General features: G+C 34.2%; 2 protein-coding genes across 9 annotated transcripts; one reads left to right on the top strand and one right to left on the bottom strand.

Annotated features, from left to right (window-relative positions):
* Positions 1-5888: 5888 nt before the first annotated feature.
* LOC131600256 (zinc finger BED domain-containing protein RICESLEEPER 1-like) lies at positions 5889-9056 on the bottom strand. The gene is made up of 3 exons (XM_058872442.1): positions 7371-9056; positions 6101-6650; positions 5889-6007 (listed from the first exon to the last, which is right to left on the bottom strand). The coding sequence occupies exons 1-3, from the start codon at positions 9011-9013 to the stop codon at positions 5927-5929; spliced, it is 2274 nt and encodes a 757-aa protein (XP_058728425.1). The 5' UTR covers positions 9014-9056; the 3' UTR covers positions 5889-5926.
* A 968-nt stretch (positions 9057-10024) lies between these two features.
* Positions 10025-18583, top strand: LOC131595881 (nuclear pore complex protein NUP1-like). 8 transcript variants are annotated; one of them, XM_058868394.1, is made up of 10 exons: positions 10271-10362; positions 11084-11130; positions 11926-12027; positions 12279-12819; positions 12957-13155; positions 13254-13550; positions 13630-13716; positions 13806-14531; positions 14971-15617; positions 16703-18583. In XM_058868394.1, exons 5-10 carry the CDS (start codon positions 12985-12987, stop codon positions 18192-18194), a joined length of 3420 nt encoding a protein of 1139 aa, XP_058724377.1. In that variant the 5' UTR covers positions 10271-10362; positions 11084-11130; positions 11926-12027; positions 12279-12819; positions 12957-12984; the 3' UTR covers positions 18195-18583. The 8 variants fall into 8 exon arrangements, with proteins under 8 accessions (XP_058724373.1, XP_058724372.1, XP_058724377.1 ...); XM_058868396.1 differs by having other exon boundaries at positions 12695-12819; XM_058868392.1 differs by lacking the exon at positions 11926-12027 and having other exon boundaries at positions 12279-12503; positions 12695-12819.
* Positions 18584-19148: the final 565 nt, after the last annotated feature.

Here is a 19148-nt window from a genome sequence, read left to right on the forward strand (position 1 = left end):
GTATAACACACTTTATTTTGATAGAATAATTTTCTTGAAAGTTGACCAAGAAAAATTAGATAAGTTGACATAACGGACAATTACTATTATTATTATTATTATTTATTTTGCTTACCTTATTTATATCTTTCATGTACAATATAAATACCTCTTTAAAAGATGTACAGACATTTATTTTTCTCTGCCGTGCACATTAAAAAAGCGGGCAGACGAGTAAATATGCATACTTTAATATCTTTAAAAAAGGTTTACTATCGACAAGTATGTTATCAGCAGAGAAAGTACATAAGTGATCTCTCTAAATAATAATAATAATAATAATAATAATAATAATAATAATAATAATAATAATAATAATATCTACTCTTTAAATATGAAAGTATACATAAGTGAATTAAATTAAGATGAAACAATTATAAATCTCGAGCTATTGGATTTGAAGAAAGATACTTACATTTGATAAGTTAGTTGAATCTACTAATATGATTTACCTATTAAAGTAAGTCTTATTAAAATGTCACTTGTGTCTATTAAAAAAAAAGGGTTGATATAGACTATTACATTTGTGTTTGATTATAAGACTCTTAAATAAAATTTGAATTTTTGGAATATTATATTAAAAATACTAATCATAAAATAATAATAGTTAATCTAATTGAGTAATAAGGGGTTATATATAGATAGAGTTTCCAACTTAGAGCATCTTTAACGTAGGTGAAGTAAAGAGAATATTTACTATAGTTTAGGTTCTTTATAAATTTCATACATTGCACCAAATTGAGGTGGCAATAAATATAGTTGTCGTTATCTGTATAGCCAATGTTAACTTAGTTCCATTGTCATAAAAAGGTAATTTAATATTATAAAATGAAAGATAATGGTAACTAAAATATCAACAGGCCAAAGGTATCACATATGTAACAAAGACAACCAATTTAAGTTCTTTATAAACAATCATCATTGAAGCAAAAATTTCTTTAATCAATTTTGAATTATTTAAGTCCTACATGTCAATTTGCTCCCACGTAAAATCATTTAGCTTACCCATTTTAGTTCCTACAATTAAAGATGCTCTTATAGAGTGAAGTATAAATATAAAATATAGGTTAACTTGTTTTAAGTGATGGACATGTAGCTAAGTTCAGGGTACGTGGGTCATCATAGCTAAATAGGAATAGTAATGCATCTCAATGTTATTATCAAATTATTTACTCCTTCCGTTGCTTTTTAATTGTCACATTTTGACTTTTTAAATGTACCAAGAAAATTAATGATGGCTGTTACTTTTTAAGTTATAATTTTTCTTTTGTCTATAATACCAAAAACTTTTAATCATTTCAATATACTTTTTTCTCTCATGATAATTAGTTACGGGCAATTTTGACAAAATTATAATGATTACTACATTGAAATTTGAAAGTGACAATTAAATTGAAACAGAATTTTTCACAAAAGTGACACTTATAAAGGAACGGGGGAGTATAGTATAATATGTACCAAATGATAGGCAGTAAATTTTGGTTTTTAAAAAGCAATGGGGTGGCCATGGCCTACCTTTGTCCCCTGTTGGTTCCGCCACCGCCTACTCTTATACGTCAATATGATACTCGTAGCCTAAGTTATGATTTGCACAACAAGCGAACATCAAAATGCAGTTTATTTCAAAATAAAATAAAATAAATAAACTAACACTTAAACCAAAGAGACCTCTAAAAGTACAAAGTTGTAAAAAAATGCAGAAATGCACTAATCAAATTCCCCCACACTTAAACCTATACTCTCTGAGCAAAATTTCAACTTATGACTCAAAACAAAATAAAAATAAAAAATAAAACGAAACATGCGACGTAGTAAGAAATTTCTCATTTTAAACTTTAGGGAGTATGACAATCATGAACAAGTCTTTGATAGCCAAATCAAATAAGAGGAAAATTTACCAAATAATACATCATAAGTGATAAGATCCTCACAAAATATAAAAATCCTCTCAACATTCAACTGTTTTGGTTATCTGTTTACACTCCAAGTACATCATGAAAGTTAGCATTACCATAAGCTTGAAAAGATTATAACATCATGGTAGCTTAGAAATTCTAATTGGAAAAAGTCAATAAAAGTCAACAAGGATTCCAATATCTATGTTGGAAATTGCTAAGTGTCAAGAATAATTCGATATAACGTTTCGACATAATAACTATGTTGACTAAGTGGTTTGACCACGTAGTAAACATGATTTGGAGGAGTCTCAGGAACAAATCTATAAGATTAAGATCACTGTCTCTTCGACACACCAGAATCTCGAAAAGGTTTGTATAAAACTGTCATTCGACAACTTGTCGAGTTCGACAGAAAGATAAATGCTATGGACGCATTTTCTTAATTCCAAAAGTTAAGTGATTTAGAGAAGCGCCAACTATAATATGACAGTAACACAGACACTATTAATAAAAGGAGTTAGTAGTTTTGATGGAGTAAAAGAAGGCAGTAATCACCATGATGCAAAATATTTTAAATATTATAAAATTAAACATAACACAAAAAAATATATAGCAAGCATATAAATTTTGTAATTTAATTTAACAAAATAACTAAAAGAATAGTATTGTAATTTTCAATTCAATTACATTAGTTTTTAATAATAATAATAATAATAATAATAATAATAATAATAATAATAATAATAAAATTAAGTTTATTGTCTAAAATTCCACGGTAAAAATAATGACTAACCTTTTTTATTCCCCCAATTAAAACACAATTAATTTAATTTAAATCACAATAAAATATAAAGGATAAAAATGGATTTTTAATAAAATACTGAGGGTACAAATGGAAGAAAAGATAACAAGCTAAAAGCTAAAAGCTAAAAAGCTTTTGAGAAAAAAGCCAAAAGCTAGTAAAAAAAGCTACAAGCTACAAGTTAAATGACAATTACCAAACATAATTTTTTTATTGATACGAGCTGAAAAACTAAAACCTACTTTTTGTGTGTTACCAAACAGACTCTACAAGTAAATTGGTAGAAAATGAAACCTTTCAAGAAATTCTTTAATCTGAGGTAAGTTATCATTGATTAACAACACTGTAACATTGAAAGTGTTCGAAACACATAACAGATACTTTCCTATATGAAATAAGAAAAGTGGAATTATTATTGTATAATAAAACAGTAATAAAACAGTAATGGAAAATTAAAGCCATCACAAAATAATCACACCTTCCTCCTTGACTTTGGCAAATTGCAAAACAATAATTGTTGGGATTGAGAAATCCTTCCTATTTTTATTGAAATCATGGAATTGCATTGCATATCCTTTCCACAAAGTGCAATTCAGAATGTTGTCACTAAACAATCACAAAAATGATTAATGTTATGAAAAAAACCCAATCTGACACAACACGTTTCATAAGTAATACACATACGACAAATCCCTCAACAATAGATTGATCTGTTGTTTTTTGCTTCCTTTTTGAATTTGTGTGTAGACAACTTCTGTCACCATTCCAATTACATCTGAAAAATAATAAAAAATATTATAGATTAATATATTTCGTCAATACTATTAACATGTAATGTTATGAAGTTTGACTGGGCAGATCTATTAGAACATCCTTTTTCCATTTGCCAGTTATAATATCAGTAAATGAAGTGAATTTTAGTGGCTTTGTAGGTATTTCATGTTTGTTCTTATCTGTAACAGATGTACCACCAGTAAATGTCAACAAATATTTGTGATTTGAGGGCTTGAAAAGCAGATCATTGACAGAGACTTGGAAGTTTGAATTTGTAAAAGTGTTGCCAAAAGTTAATACTGAATCATACGCTTGTTTAAAAGCATTGGGAACTTTGACATGGATATCAGTACCCTTTATGATATAGCATATAACACTACTATGTTAATTCAAAGTTGGGAAACCAGAGAAAAAACCAGAATAAAGAGAATGGATTGATATAGCATATAACACTACTATGTTAATTCAAAGTTGGGAAACCAGAGAAAAAACCAGAATAAAGAGAATGGATTTAGAAAAAATATAACATGAACACAAATCATATAACAACCAAAGCAGAAAAAGCCAGTTTCCAACCAAAGCAATATGTGAGGATATAAAAAAACAAGTTTCTAACACAAACCATATAACAAATCATTGGGAACTTTGTTGATAAAATATAACAACCAGAGCAAAAAAAAAAGGAAAATAGACCATTAAACCAACAGAAACTTCATGACACAGTGTTTAAACAAAAACCAGTTTCCATTAAACCCAAACTTTTGATTCAGAATACCATTAACACAAATCATACACAGGATGAAACAGAAACCATGAAACAAAGTTTAAACAAAAACCAGTTTCCATTAAAGCCTCACATAAAGGAAGTGGATTTTAATAGCCATGAAAAAATAAAACCGCACTTAAAGAAAGGAATACAAAAATGAAGAAAACCAGAGATACAAACTTAAATCTTTGTCAACGACAACCATCTCAAAATGTTCTTTATTTTTATTAAAAACGCTCCTTCTGTGATGGCTTCGAACGATAACTTTCCAAAGCTCATTCATTTCATTGATGTTCTTTAACAGCTCAAGCAGCCTAGCCACGAAGAACTCAAAAATCAGAGAAAAGATTGAAACAAGTTTGAGGAAGAAAAACAGAGAGCTAAATGTTGTTGGTGGAAGGTAGAAAGTAAAGAGAGAATATAACGTTTTCTTAGAAAAGGAAAGATGATGGAATGGTATGGACAATTTACTCATTGGCAACACCATTTCGCAGCAGCCTTGTTTACCACCCGTTACTGTCCTGCATAATTTGCTTTATGTCACATAGTCTTGGTTCAAATGCAACTCAAGTGTATCCAAATAATATAAAACTCTCATTTTCAGGCAAAAACCGTCTAATGAAGAATTAGTATATAACCAAAACCAGCTAACAGTCTGACAAATAATTAGATTAGATTCAAATTACCCCCAAAAATGAGATCTAACACAAAGTTAAACAAAGGTGTTGTTGTCGTTTCCAGAACAATTTACTTTCTTATATTATAGATGATTAGATTAGATTCAAATTACCCCAAAAAATGAGATTTGACACAAAATTAAACAAGAGTGTTGTTGTCGTTTCCAGAACAATTTCCTTTCTTATATTATAGAAGTGCATGAGTTGATTTTCAAATTTAAACTAATTACATTTTAATACATCGATTTCAAAATTATTATAAATTAATAAAATATGATAATATAAATTAATAAATAAAATTTTAAAATTTAAATATATTAAATAACAATTTTTATTTTTAAATATTTTTAAATGACGTGACAAAATTATGTGATGGGACATCACATATGATCATTTCTATGTCAGCAGTAGGGCTGTTATCGGTCCGGTTCGGTCCGGATAAATGATATCCCGCTTCATGGACCGAAAATTTATCCGGGTACACCGGGACCGGTCCAGCACAGTGATGGTTAAATTTTTGGACCGAAACCGATCCAACAATTTCGGGTAACCGAAGACCGAACCGAATTAGATCTTTTTTAATAAAATAACCGAAACCGGACCGTTGTTGTTGATCGGGTAACCGGACCACCCGATACACAAAAAATAAATAATGAAATTTCATGTTTATTTATGGGTTTCCAAACTGTACATGAAATGAAACTAATAATTTTACATGTGAAATTAACAAGCAGCAGCATTTCATAATCACTATTCACTCATATAATATTCAAACTTATATAATATACCAAGATAAATATTGATGTTTTGGTAAGAGGCTACCAAAGATAATTGTATCAAAAATACATGAGGTTTCAAAATGACAACCAGCAGCAGCATTTCAAAATGATAAGTCAAAAGAAACTCAAAAGATCATTACATTTCATAATAATGCCTCAGAACAATCTCATCATTGGCATTGTATTCAACTTCAAGTTGCAGCAGCAGTAAATGAAACACCCAAATCTTCACCAAAATGATATGTCAAAGGTTCATCTTGTGGCTCCTCAAGCTACAACACAAATTTGAAAAGTATTAGTTAAGATTTGATGATAATAAACATCTATTAGTTAGAATTGAAAGAAGACATGAAAAATAAACTTACAATAGAAGCAGTGCACCCCTTCTTTATTCCATATTTCTCCTTCACCCAATCACCTCCACAAACCACCATTTCAACTGTCTTAGTTTTCATAGAAGATCTTTTAGGATCAATAATCCTTTTCCCAGCACTAAAAGTTGCTTCTGAAGCAACAGTAGTAACTGGAACAGTTAGGATATCCTTTGCCAATTTACTAAGAACAGGATATTTGGCCTCATTTCCCATCCACCAAGTTAAAACATCAAATTTAGCATTAGGGGGAACTTTCAAAGGAGGCTCCTCAAAATATAATTCAAGGTCAGATTTGGAATTATTACCCACAACAGTTTCTAAAAACATTTCAAAGTTCCTCCTTCCCAATCCAGAAGTAGATCCTACTTCTGGAGATTCAGATGCAGCAGTAGGGGTAGTTGCATCATTGGTTCCATAGGAATCTTGATACAATTGGAAGAGGGTACTTAAATTTTCAGACAACTGTTGTTGATATGTATCTGATTGAGTGGGATTTGGATACAAAAAGGGGTATACCCATTTGATGAAGATCATCTTATACCTATTGCATAAAATAAAGTATAAGGTAACAACAATGGCCTCAGAATAATTCATTAGGAAAGGCAACATTAACAATTAATGACCTCAGAATTATTGTTCATCATTGGCAGCATTAACAACTAATGAGGTAACAGAATAGGCCACAAACCCAACTAAAGTCACCAAGAGGTAACAGAATAGGCCTCAGAATCTTGAATTCTAATAATACAGATCAAGAAAACATGTCATCATAGGCACTATTAAACCACAACTAGCAAGGCAACTTAAATGAGAAAATAGGCACTATAAAGTCACAACTCACTAATATGCATATCAACAAAACAATCCATCATAGGCCTCAGGTAATCATAATTCATAATTCATACAATTCAAGAAAAGATTTCATCATAGGCACTATTAAACCACAAGTCCACAACCAGCAAGGCAACTTAAATGAGCCTATCAAGAACAGGATTACAGGATCCATCATATGCCTCAGGTAATCATAAATAATTCATACAATTCCAGAAAAGATTACATCATAGGCAGGCAGTAGGCACTATTAAACCACAACCAGCAGCAAGGCAACTTAATAAGACATAATTAAGTCACAACTCACTACTATACATATCAATAACAGGATACCAATCATGCATCAGATAATAATCATTCATATCAAGATCAGAGAATTTTAATCATGCCTCAGATAATAATCATACATCATATGCTAAGATGTTCATACCTTGGATCAAGAACTGCACCAATAGAAATCAATGTATTGGACTCTGACCAATACTTGTCATATTTCAACTTCATTTCACTAGCAAGGGCCTGCAACTGAGGATTATGTGAGATTCTTGAAGGATTATCAAGTAAAACCTTCACTCTGTAAAGCTCAGACAAAAACAGATTAGCAGTAGGGTAAGATGTGCCACTAATAATTGATGTCACATCAGCAAAAACCTCCAAAAACTTGCAAATATCATGAACATCTTCCCAATCATTTGCATCAGGCAAAAAACTGAGAAATGCACCATTTTCCTCAGCATATCTAGGCCACACTTCTCTGTAATGGTATGCAGTAGACAACATCAACCAAGTTGAGTTCCACCTAGTCTTTGTATCCAACACTTGCATTCTGCCTTCAAGTTGCAACTCATCAACAATCTTTTTGAATGATTTGCATCTTGTTTCAGAATAGAGCAAGTATTTGACACCATTTCTTATCTTATCAACAGACACCTTAATCATATCAAGCCCATCCTGCACCAACAGATTTAAGATGTGTGCACAACACCTTACATGAAATAACTTACCACCTAAGGGTAAATTTCTCCTACCAGAATAATCCCTCTTCAACCTAGCAATGCAATTATCATTGGCACTGGCATTATCAACAGAAATAGATGCTACCTTATCCCTTATTCCCCAATCATCCATTACCTTTATCAATTCCCTGCACAAAACCTCTCCAGAATGTGGTGGTGGCACATTCTTAAAAGATAAAACTCTTTTATGAAGCTGCCATTTTGAATCAATGAAATGACCAGTCACAGTCATATAGCCTATCCTCTGTTCACCAGACCACCACAAGTCAGTGGTGAGACTGACCCTATTAATCAAAGCCATAGACCTTTTCATTTTAATTCTCTCAGCCTCATAAAATGTCTCACAATCAAACTTAACCTGTTGCCTAGTAATCTTTTTGTACCATGGATAAATCTCTTTTAGAAATTCATTAAAAATAACACCTTCCATAACAGAAAAAGGAAATTCATGACCTAGAATCATGTGTGCTGCAATTTCTCTAACCCTAGCATGATTATATGTCCAAGTAGCTAAACTAGGAGTATTATCACCTATGTTTAATCTAGATTGAGCAAACTCTTTCTCATTATTTCCTTTCAACCTTAACCTTCTCTGAATACAAGCATCTAAATGTTTCTTACCATTAGAGGTACTCTTCCACTTTGAATCATATGTGTAAAGCTTTCCACACCATCTGCACTTCCACTTCTTAATGCCATCTGGACCTACAATCAGCACCATTTCAGAATGAACAGCAGATTTTTTGGGACGAGGAGCTCTACCATCAGCATTTCTCTGACTCTGGGAACTCTGAGCTTGGGCAACTTGAGGGGTTGAAGCATCAGTGTTTGTGTTTGTAGTATTTTGAGTAGGGGTCTGAGTAGTAGTATTATCAGTGGGGTTGGTTTGAGTAGTTGTATCACTCGGAACTGGAACCTCCATATCCATCAACTCACCAATCTCTAAATTACCTCCATCCGTTGTCTCCTCTTCCCCGATGTCACCAAGCAACAACTCAATATCAATAAGATCATCCACCATTGTTGGAGGAGTCAATGATGAATCTTGAAACGACATGGAAGAAAATACAAAGAATTAAACAATAATATAATAGTAAACTGTAACAAAACCCAACAACAGAAGCCCAACTTTATTTAGAACAGTATAAGAAAACCTAATCGAGCTTTATTATCATTTACAAATCAAAAAAACTCAGTATAAGAAAACCCTAACGATTTATTAATCTTAATCAAACTTGAAAATTGAAATAGGCAAAACTTAGGTCAAAATTGTAACATGCATTTCATTTATAAAAAATTTAGGTCAAAACAAATTAGGGCAAAACAAAATAGGGCAAAACACCAACATACTATGGAACGAAGCATCAAACCTAACATGCAAACATGGTAAATAACATGAAATTTATGTGAAATATAACAATACAAAAAGATTGAATACATTACAGTTATACGAAGAAGATACTCCAAGATATCTCTCTGAAACAGATACACGAAATCACGATTCAAGAAGAAGTAAAAACAATAACTAGTGTGTGAGGATGAGGAGTTATTATCGGAGACAAGGAGGGGAAGAGGAGGCCGTCGGAGGTGGCTGAGGTAGAGACATGGGAGGAGGAGAGGAAGAGAGACACGTGAGTGATAGAGGGAGGAGAGGAGGACCAGAGGAGTCTGAGAGTGAATGAGAGAGAGGGAGTGGGAAAAAGTGAGGAAATGATGTACCAAAGATATTTATATTTTTACTTTCGGTTACTCATTGGATATTTGGTCCGGTTCTTCATTTTGGATTCGGATATTTTTTTTATCCATTACTGTCCCGTTCACTGTTTCGGTCGGTCCATTGGACCAGTTCTAGCGGTTCGGATCCCGGTCCGGTTCTCGGATCCGCATTCCCAAATACAGCCCTAGTCAGCAGCACCATCTAAAAAATTAATGTGCCAACTATACAAATTTGAAGAAAAAAAATTAAATAAAAAGATAAAAAAGCTGATATTTTTTTTAAAAGAAATAAAAAAAATTAAAATAAAAGAATGCATAAAAAAAATAAAAAATATAACAAAGATCTTATAACTCTCCCTCTCTCTGTATCGCTGATTAAACCCTCACTTTTGCACGCTCCCAACCTTCAATTTCAAGTTCGTTCACTGCTCTCTCTCTCTCTGATGGCGACAGCGCGTGACGAGAACCGTTACGAAGGCGGCGGAGGCTTTGGCAAGTTCCGAAAAAAACCTTTCCGGAAGACACAACCAACGCCGTACGATCGGCCGCCGACAGCCCTCAGAAACCCTAACCAAAACAGCGGTTGGCTCTCGAAGCTCGTTGATCCCGCTCAGAGGTTCATCACTTACAGCGCTCACAAACTCTTCTCCTCCGTTTTCCGCAAACGCCTTCCTCCACCACCTCCTTCAGGTTTCTCTTTGCTCCTTTTTATCCAATTGAACCAAGCTGCTTTCATTTTCAGTTTTTCTTTTAAATTTCTTCACGAGAATTTATAGATTTTGATTTTGTAGTTTGTTAATCATAATGTCAATGTTTGAGAGCATTTAAGACGGTGTTAATTGTATGTGTGGATGTTTGGTTATTGTTATGCGTTTGTTAACTAATTGAATTTTTTAGTGCATGAATTGTTGAATGTTAGTTAGTTTCTGAATCTGAATGGTATATGTGCTTGATGTGTTGATTAGGTTAAAGTAAATGATGAGGATGATAGACCTTTATCTTTTTTAATGGAAATTGGAATGTTAGGATTGAGCACTAGATACGAGTTTGTCTCTTATATATAGCGGTATCAAACTGGACTGCATCACCGAACACACTTCAATTGGATTCAGCTTGTAGGTTTAACATGATCTGAATGGTTTTGATGTAGAGAACATGATAACAATTATATAGTTTGTACACTTGAATTAGTATGGATTAAAATGGAGAGCAATGGCTTGGCTATGGAAATTTTCTTTGGTCCTTATATATTTTTATAAATTGTTATAATGGGTATTTGCTTGGTAACTTGTTTGTTGTAACTTCTCTGATTTTTCAGTTTTTTCTTCCTATTTGCTTTGTTCGTGATACTTCTCAATATTGAAGTAATCACTTGATTCTATGTTTATCCTTTGTGATTTTCTTGGTACAGAAACAGTACAAGAAGTAAGTGACAAACGCCAGAAAGCAGCTATCTTTGTAAGTATGCTTGCTTCTGATATATATATTCACTGTTTACTTATCTTTAGGAGGAGTCATTCCACAAATGTGCTTGGTTTATATTTCATTTTAAATTAGAATGTGTATGTGTATTATTGTGTGTTTGCATAAAAGTTTATCAATAATATTTTGGTCACACCTTTGTTTAATCACAGCTTAATGAAATTCATTTAAAATTTATGCATCTTGTTAGTACGATTGTTTTTCAACTTATTCTCTCAGATGTGATTTTATCTTTTCTTAGTTAAGGACTCTAATAATTTGTCAATACCATATGGGTTCTGGTGGCATGTTCAACTGATGGTGATTGCATGTACTTCTATATTGAGTAGAAACCCGTGCTTAAGATTAGTGGACATTACATTATTTATATAGGGGGTCTGTTAGAATTTTTCCTGAAAAAGACTTGCTTAAAACTGTGATGATACGTACTTAATTACAACATGTTTTGTGAAGAGTTAAGTTTTCATGGAACAATTTAGTTGTGTTGGTCAGTTGTATTACAGTGTTTTGAAATATGCTGTGTAGCACATTTGGTTGAGTATTTCATTTTATTGCTAGTCATTTGGGTAGGAAGAGGTGATGTAATTAAAAAGTGTTTATGTTTGGAATTGGAATGACTGAATTGATACTAGTAATCTGCAAATAAATTATTGCTTAATGCTTGGCACATGAAAATATAAACAAGCAGTGTTGTCAAATATTGGCCGTGGCAGTGCCGTAGTGTAATTCGGTGGCGTATTTTCTTACTACCGCCATATCCAATTTGTGAAGGATGGCGTTTTCTGGCATATTTTTGGCTTTTCGCCATGGTCAGCAATCAACCGTCGATAACCCTGGAAGCATGAAGTTTTAATAGTTACTAGCATTTGTGAGGTATATAAAATATAAATTGTTCACGGTGAAGTGCAATGTTTTGATTTTTTAAATAAACTCCTCAAAACTAATCAGATTTTGGTCTTGTGGTGCTTTAAAATTACAAAAGCCCTAATTTGTTTGTGAAGATTAGAATGCATGATTGTTGGCTAATAGCTAGTAATAAAACTTCCCTTTTCACTTTGTCTCTATTCAACAAACACAATATAATCAAAAAGGAATTTTATCAATGAGCCATGTTTATATGGCAGATAATTGGCTGGCCGTAAAGATCCACCATGTGTTATTGATGACTGTGTTCGAGAGGGTTATTCATCATTGGTTGTGGACTGGTTACTACTATTATTATTCATATGAGCATGGATGGTCTAAGCATGTGGAAAGGAGGTATTATCAGATCTTGTGTAAAGAGATCGATAGCACATGTACCCTTCCTCTCTAGGCAATGGCTTGGACTCTTGTGCTAGAGATAATTGGTATCCTTCAAGCAAACTCTCAAAACTTGATCAATGAGAACTTGGGCTGGATCCGAAGATTTTTCCTACAATATACAGAGCCATCCATGCTCAAATTTGTCACTGCATGATTCTTGTCTAATTTTACTTATTGATCTAATCGATTATTCTTCAAGTTTGTTGGTTGCATCATTGATGGTTTCTGTTAACAGGTTGCAAATGAGTCATCCGGCAAGCAACAAGGAGTAGTTGGTGAAAGTAGTGATCAAACTCACCTATCGGATCGAGTTTGTTTACCTGAACTTGAGAAACTGTTAAAGCAGAAGATTTTCACGAGGTATGTTTGGTATGATGTGCATATCTCTTTTTTGTTCTCTTTTTCACATCTCTTTTTCTTCTATTTTTCACATCTCTTTTTTGTTTGTGATAGCTTGTTGTTGATTTTAGACATGATAAGTGTTCACTTTTCAACAGATCAGAGACTGATCATTTGATAGAGCTTATGCGCTCAAGGTCTGTAGATACCGCTGTTGGGGAAGAAGGGAAGATGACAGAAGTGGTTCCATTAGAATCAATGTTGCATCATAACCAAAAGGAAGAGCATCCCCAAACTCCTGCACTAGAAAATAGAATTGAAAACCATCTTGATTCAACCCCACATGTCACTTCCAGTGTATGGCAATTTTCTTCATACCTACCTATTTCTTATGGATTTGAAATTAATACCCTATCATGATCTAAATGACATGTACAAACATATGCTTTGTATAGATTTCTGTTGAAGGTGTTGCTTCACCTGCACAACTAGCGAAGGCTTTCATGGAGAGTAGGCCTTCTAAGGCATCCCCATCAGTGTTAAGCTTGCGAAGTCCTACCAGGGATGATTCCACTCTACTAAAAGGCCACTTTGCTCAAAAATCCCCTGTTATGTCAATTGTGCCAAGGGCTACTAACCATGCCAGAGTTTATGAAAATGGTTTTTTGTCCCCAAGATCTCGTGGAAGATCAGCAATATATACTATGGCTCAAACACCTTATCCTAAAGTATACCCTACCTCCACATTCAAGGTTTGCCATTTACTGAAAATATTTTGGAACACGATGTTTCGAAAGTTGAAACTAATATCTTATTTCTCTAACTTTACAGGGTGTTGGGGTTGGTGTTGAAGATGGGCCGTCATCTTCAACTCAGCATGCACTTGGCAATGGTATACTCTCTGGAACTAAACAAGGGGTATGATTACTGTTGATTAATTAATCTCTCCTTTTATACTAATATTTAAGAGTTTCTTTAAGGGATGTGTAACTGATTCCCCCTTGCAGGGATTAAAACGTAGAAGTTCTGTATTAGGTAATGATATAGGATCTTTTGGTCGTATACGCCGAATCCGTCACAAGTCTAATCTTCTATCTTCTAAAGGATTGGCCTTGACTCACTCAGACAGCCCTCTATCTATTACTAGTAGTGGGGTTGGTAGTGATACTGCTCAGCAACCTTCATCTTTCATGCAGAAGCCTATTCTGTCGGGTGAAGTTAATTACAGCCATAGCAAATCGCCACCGGAAAATGTAGGTGACACCATGCCTAGCAGCAACTTTCCTCCTTTACCATCCAAATCTAGTGAGATGGCTTCAAAAATACTGCAGCAACTTGATAATATGGTTTCTCCCAAAGAAAAATCATCATCAGTATTAAGGCTGCCAAATGTGAATGATAAATCTCCAACAAAGTTGTCATCTTCCATGTTACGAGGACAAGCTCTTAGAAGCATGGAGACAGTAGATTCCTCAAAATTATTGGATAATGTAAAGGATACTAAATTAGACGGCACTCCTAAAAGTTTGTCTGCTAGTTCTCAAAAGTTGACATCAAAGACAAACAAGGTGGAAAATGGTCTGAAGCCTGTTTCACTGAACGGTGGATCAGCTCCTGAAGTAACTGGTTCAGACTCTACTGTCCCAAGAAACCAAGTCATATCTATTGGAAAGTCTGTAGATTCTTCTGACCCTCCCTCAAAAACATGGGCATTCCGCATGAGTGCACAAGAGGTAGATTATGCTTAATTGTTATCAAGTTGATGGTCGGCTATAGTTATCTTTAAGTGTTTATTATGTTATGAGTCTTTATGACTACTGCGTATAGTTTGTTTGCATTCTTGTTTTTAATGAAAATGTGTTTCCATTTCCAAAGCTTCATGTTTCTTCAAACTAAGAAAAACCATACATAATCTGTCAATTGTTTTTCTTGGAACTTAAAATTGGAACTTCTGAGCCATTGACTATGTTTATATTGATTTTTTTTTAACTTTCTTCCATTTTGTTATCTCATAATGATGATTGGAGCAGTTGTTTAGTATAAAGTTGACCATATTTACACCCTTTGAATTTGGTTCCTGATAGTATGAAGTGAATTGAGTTTTCAACTGAGACATTTTTTATTATCTTAAACCGTCATTATTGACTGTTATTTTCCCCCCTTCTCTCAAAGGATTATCTGGAGTTGGATGATGATGCCTATCCTAATGAAGCTGTGTCTCCTTTTTCTACATCCGAGAAAGAAACAAAAGGCTCTACTGCTGCGGCTGACAAAACAGTCTCTGCTATTGAAAAACCTGTACAGAAGATGCCACCAGTTTCATCTGAAGTGACGTCGTCCAAAAGTTTTACCGCAGACGGTAAACTTTGTACTGCTGATGGTTCTATTGTTGCTAAGAAGGTTGACACACCGACTTCAATAACTTCATCTATTGCTACTGATCCTACTGTTAAGCCAAGTATGGGTGAAGTTAAATCATCGACACTCACTATTTTAGGTTCCGACAAGTCCTCTTCACCAAATGGATCAGCTGCTAATCTTCCCCTGTTTAACTCCGGGAATAATTTTGTTCCTTCAACAGAGCTAACAGGTGCTGATGCTCAATCAAAAGAGTCCACTAAAGCAGGCCCAGTATTTGGTTTGGATAAAGCGGCTCCATCTAAGGAAACAAGTGCTGATGCTACATCTGTTAATTTTGGTTTCAACAAAAACATTGACAGCATTCCACAGGCATCATTTACTTTCTCTTCTTCTGCTGGTGGTGATTCTACTCTTTTCAAATTTGGCGGGGCTTCTGACTCAAAGTTGAGCTCAATCAGGTCAGTGTAATTGTGTTTTCTTCTGCCTGTTCTATTGTCAGTTTCGTCAGTGAAGAATTTGTTTCTGGACTAATAATCTCATTGGGAACTTAGGAGTATATATTATCTTTCACGATTAACTTCTACCTTCACAGTCTGAGTACGAGTTTAAACAAATTTATCATGCTGTGTTGTATTATCTCTTCAACTTCAATTTTATTGTGTGTTGTTAAAAACACGTTTTGAACTTATTTCATGTTTACTTGATACAATCTGCTGATTTCAGGGATGTACTAGTATCATTAGCAAATCATGGTACTTCAGTTAAGCTTGGTTGTTGTTGTTGTATTCTAAATAGTGCAATCACTATTTTGTATGTGTCACATTTAGATTCTAAATAAAAACTTTTCATTTCATGCATCAGTGGCAAACATTTGTCCCGTTAATGGTTTGTACAGTTAACTATAATATTTATTTTATTATAGTTTTCCTTACAAAGACTAACAAATCATCTTTACTTCCTATTAAGGGAATTTTTTTAATCAATACAGATGCAATAATCATTATTTTGACGCATACATGCAGGTTCCAAACTAAATTTTTTCATTTTATGTGACAAATATTTGTTACATATAGTTTATACAATAAGTTATAATTTGTTTGTTATTATAACTTTACTCACATTTTATAAAATTCAGTATACTGATTTGATTGTTTACATGTTTTAAATATTAAATTATAATTTTTTGCGAAACTAAATTATCGGTATCTTCATGTCATTTTACAATATTGGCCTCATTTTTTTGAAAACTATTAGAAATCAAAACAAATCCTTAATTTCAAATTGACTGCTGCAGATTTGCCCCCTTCCCTTTACAGTAGTTTTTCTTCATCTTTATGTCTTCTCTGACTCTTCGGATTTTGAAGTTATTTCCTGTTCACTTTATACAATTTTTGTCATGTATATCATAATTGTAATTTTGAATTTATAATTATTTTAGTTTAATTTGATGCACAGTTTAATTAGAAGAGATATAGCTGCATCTTAACATATACTATGTGAAGTGATACAATATTCAATGCACTAACTATACCTTCATTTACAGCTCAATTTCTGCTGCCGGTGTTGTTGATTCAGTGCCAAAAGTTCTTGAATCAAATAATGCTGATGTCAAGGCTAGTATTGTTTCTGAATTCTCTGCTCGATCATCAGAACCATCTGCAGCATCTACATCATCGTCAACATCACCCGCAAATATATTTACTTTTGGCAACAATTCAAGTCAAAATGATGGATCTGCTGCCTCAAGCCCTACATTGTCCTCTCCATTTTTACCCGTGGTTTCAAATAGTCTTACAAGTCAGAATTTGTTCAGTAGCTCATCCCTTGCCACAAGCAGCAGCAGCATCAGTGCCACTGCTGCTTCCACCACTAGCATGACAACCAGCACCCCTGTTGCTAACACGTCCAGCAATAGCAGTTCCTCTACCTCAGTGATGACGTCTTTATCTCCAACAACTTCCCTTTTCAAATTTGGATCCACCCCTTTACCATCAACAAGTTTACCTGTTTCATCTTCTCACTCAGAACCTGTGGAAACCAAGGGCGGACAGAATGCTGGAATTGGCAAAATTGAAAGCACCTCCTTTGGAAGCTCTTCTGCTGCTTTTGGAAATGCTGGGAATGGCATTTTTGGGCTTAGCTCATTGGCAACATCTGCAAATAGCCAGTCCCAGACACAGGGTTCTATCTTTGGCACTGTAAGTGGGTCTACCATTGGTACCCTGGCACCTAGTGCTACTAGTGGGTTTGCAACTTCGACTCAGAGTCAATCTGTGGCATTTGGTTCATCTGCACCATCCCCGTTGTTTGGGTTGACTGGAAGTTCATCGCTCCCTTCTTCAAGTCCTGCAACAAATATTTTTAACTCTGCTACAACGGCTGGACAAAGCACCCCTGCTTCTTCTTTGGAAGCCAACCCTGTTAGCTCCAATAATGGCACAAATTCTACCTTGTTTGGCGTTCCTAGTTGGCAGCCCAGCAAGTCGTCTCCGTTCGGCACCCCCTTTAGTTCATCATCATCATCGTCTTCATCTACCTCTGTGTTTTCCTTTGGAACATCCGCTCCTTCCGTTGCTTCCACCAGCTCTCCCATGGTATTTGGATCATCTACAGGTGCATTAGGTTCTCAATTCTCATTCACTTCAGCTGCAGCTACTACCAATACACAGCCTGCTTTTGGAAATTCTAGTCCCGTCTTCGCATTTGGTTCAGCTTCTGTTAATAATGATCAGATGAGCATGGAGGACAGTATGGCTGAGGACACAGTTCAAGCAACTCAACCCGCCACTCCTGTATTTGGTCAGCAACCAGCCCAAGCTCAATCAAATTTTGTATTTGGAGCACCAACTCCAACTGGAGCTAGCCCTTTCCAGTTTGGGGGTCAACAGAATATTGCTCCACAGAATCCATCTCCATTTCAGGCTTCTGGCAGTCTAGAATTTAATGCGGGAGGGAGTTTCTCGTTGGGCACTGGTGGCGTTGACAAGTCTGGTAGAAAGCATATTAAAATTAAACACAGGCAGCGTAAGAAGTAAGACTGTTGTTTATGGAAACAGTTATTAATGTCACTGCACTGCTGCAGTCTGCTCTTGAGAGTAATGCAACAAATAAATAAGCTCTAAAGGTGGGTGATTTCCAAGTTTTGTTGTTGAGTTTGCACTCTGGAGGAGTGCTATTGTAAGCGAATCAACACGGGCATGCTTGTCAGTCCCCTTTGTCTTGCTTGCTTCTTATAGAGGAATGCAAGGCATAACTTTGCACAATTTTGTAATATTATGGTGTCATAGAACATTAGCTGTTGTACCTGTAATGATTTAAGGTCATAGTTCAAAAAGATTTGGTCTGTTATGATGATCATAAAATCCCTGGGTTATCTTTTACTTGTATCATAACTAGAAATAGGCATGGGTTTTATTTGTCTTAACTGATGGTCTAATCATTTGCTATTAGACCGATTGCTGATGATCTAGATGGGTGAAATTTTATAATTAACCCCCACGAATTGCTCATATACTTTGCTGAAATTTTAATTAATTCTCAAATTTGAATTTTAAAATTTGGACACCCTTAATACACAATCATTGTTGAAATAAGCTAAAGTTAAATTTTGATTTTTTTTTGGATTTTGGAATCTGAGCAGTAGCTTATGGAGAAAATTTTTGAATAAGAGGGTTTTGGAGTGTTTTTATTTATAACACCAAAAATTTTATAAAATGGGGGAATTCAAAAATTGTATTTAAGGAGGGTTTTGAAGGGCTTACATAAATTTTCCAAATAGTTTTTAGGTTGTTATAATATTCTAAAATTAAAAATTTAATAATGATAATGTCTCTTTTATCATTCTAAACAAAATTATTTTTACAAAAAATGTCAAATATTTTTTTATACTTTTTTAAATTTTTCGTTTTTGGAAGCTTTTCCCTCCCATCCCCTCCAAAGTCGCAAACAAATCCTTATTGATATTAATGTCATATTACCTATGGTACACT

Source organism: Vicia villosa, linkage group LG4, assembly GCF_029867415.1.
Source record: "Vicia villosa cultivar HV-30 ecotype Madison, WI linkage group LG4, Vvil1.0, whole genome shotgun sequence".
NCBI lineage: Eukaryota > Viridiplantae > Streptophyta > Magnoliopsida > Fabales > Fabaceae > Vicia > Vicia villosa.

What these genes read in the sequence shown, in the direction of transcription:
- LOC131600256 (XM_058872442.1), bottom strand. Translation starts at nt 9,013, where the DNA reads ATGTCGTTTCAAGATTCATCATTGACTCCTCCAACAATGGTGGATGAT. An exon ending in GGTGCAGTTCTTGATCCAAG is followed by an intron (nt 6,651 to 7,370) that starts GTATGAACATCT and finishes TTTATGCAATAG; the next exon opens with GTATAAGATGATCTTCATCA. An exon ending in AGGGGTGCACTGCTTCTATT is followed by an intron (nt 6,008 to 6,100) that starts GTAAGTTTATTT and finishes TTTGTGTTGTAG; the next exon opens with CTTGAGGAGCCACAAGATGA.
- LOC131595881 (XM_058868389.1), top strand. Translation starts at nt 10,116, where the DNA reads ATGGCGACAGCGCGTGACGAGAACCGTTACGAAGGCGGCGGAGGCTTT. An exon ending in GCCAGAAAGCAGCTATCTTT is followed by an intron (nt 11,131 to 12,694) that starts GTAAGTATGCTT and finishes TTCTGTTAACAG; the next exon opens with GTTGCAAATGAGTCATCCGG. An exon ending in TCTCTGGAACTAAACAAGGG is followed by an intron (nt 13,717 to 13,805) that starts GTATGATTACTG and finishes TCCCCCTTGCAG; the next exon opens with GGATTAAAACGTAGAAGTTC.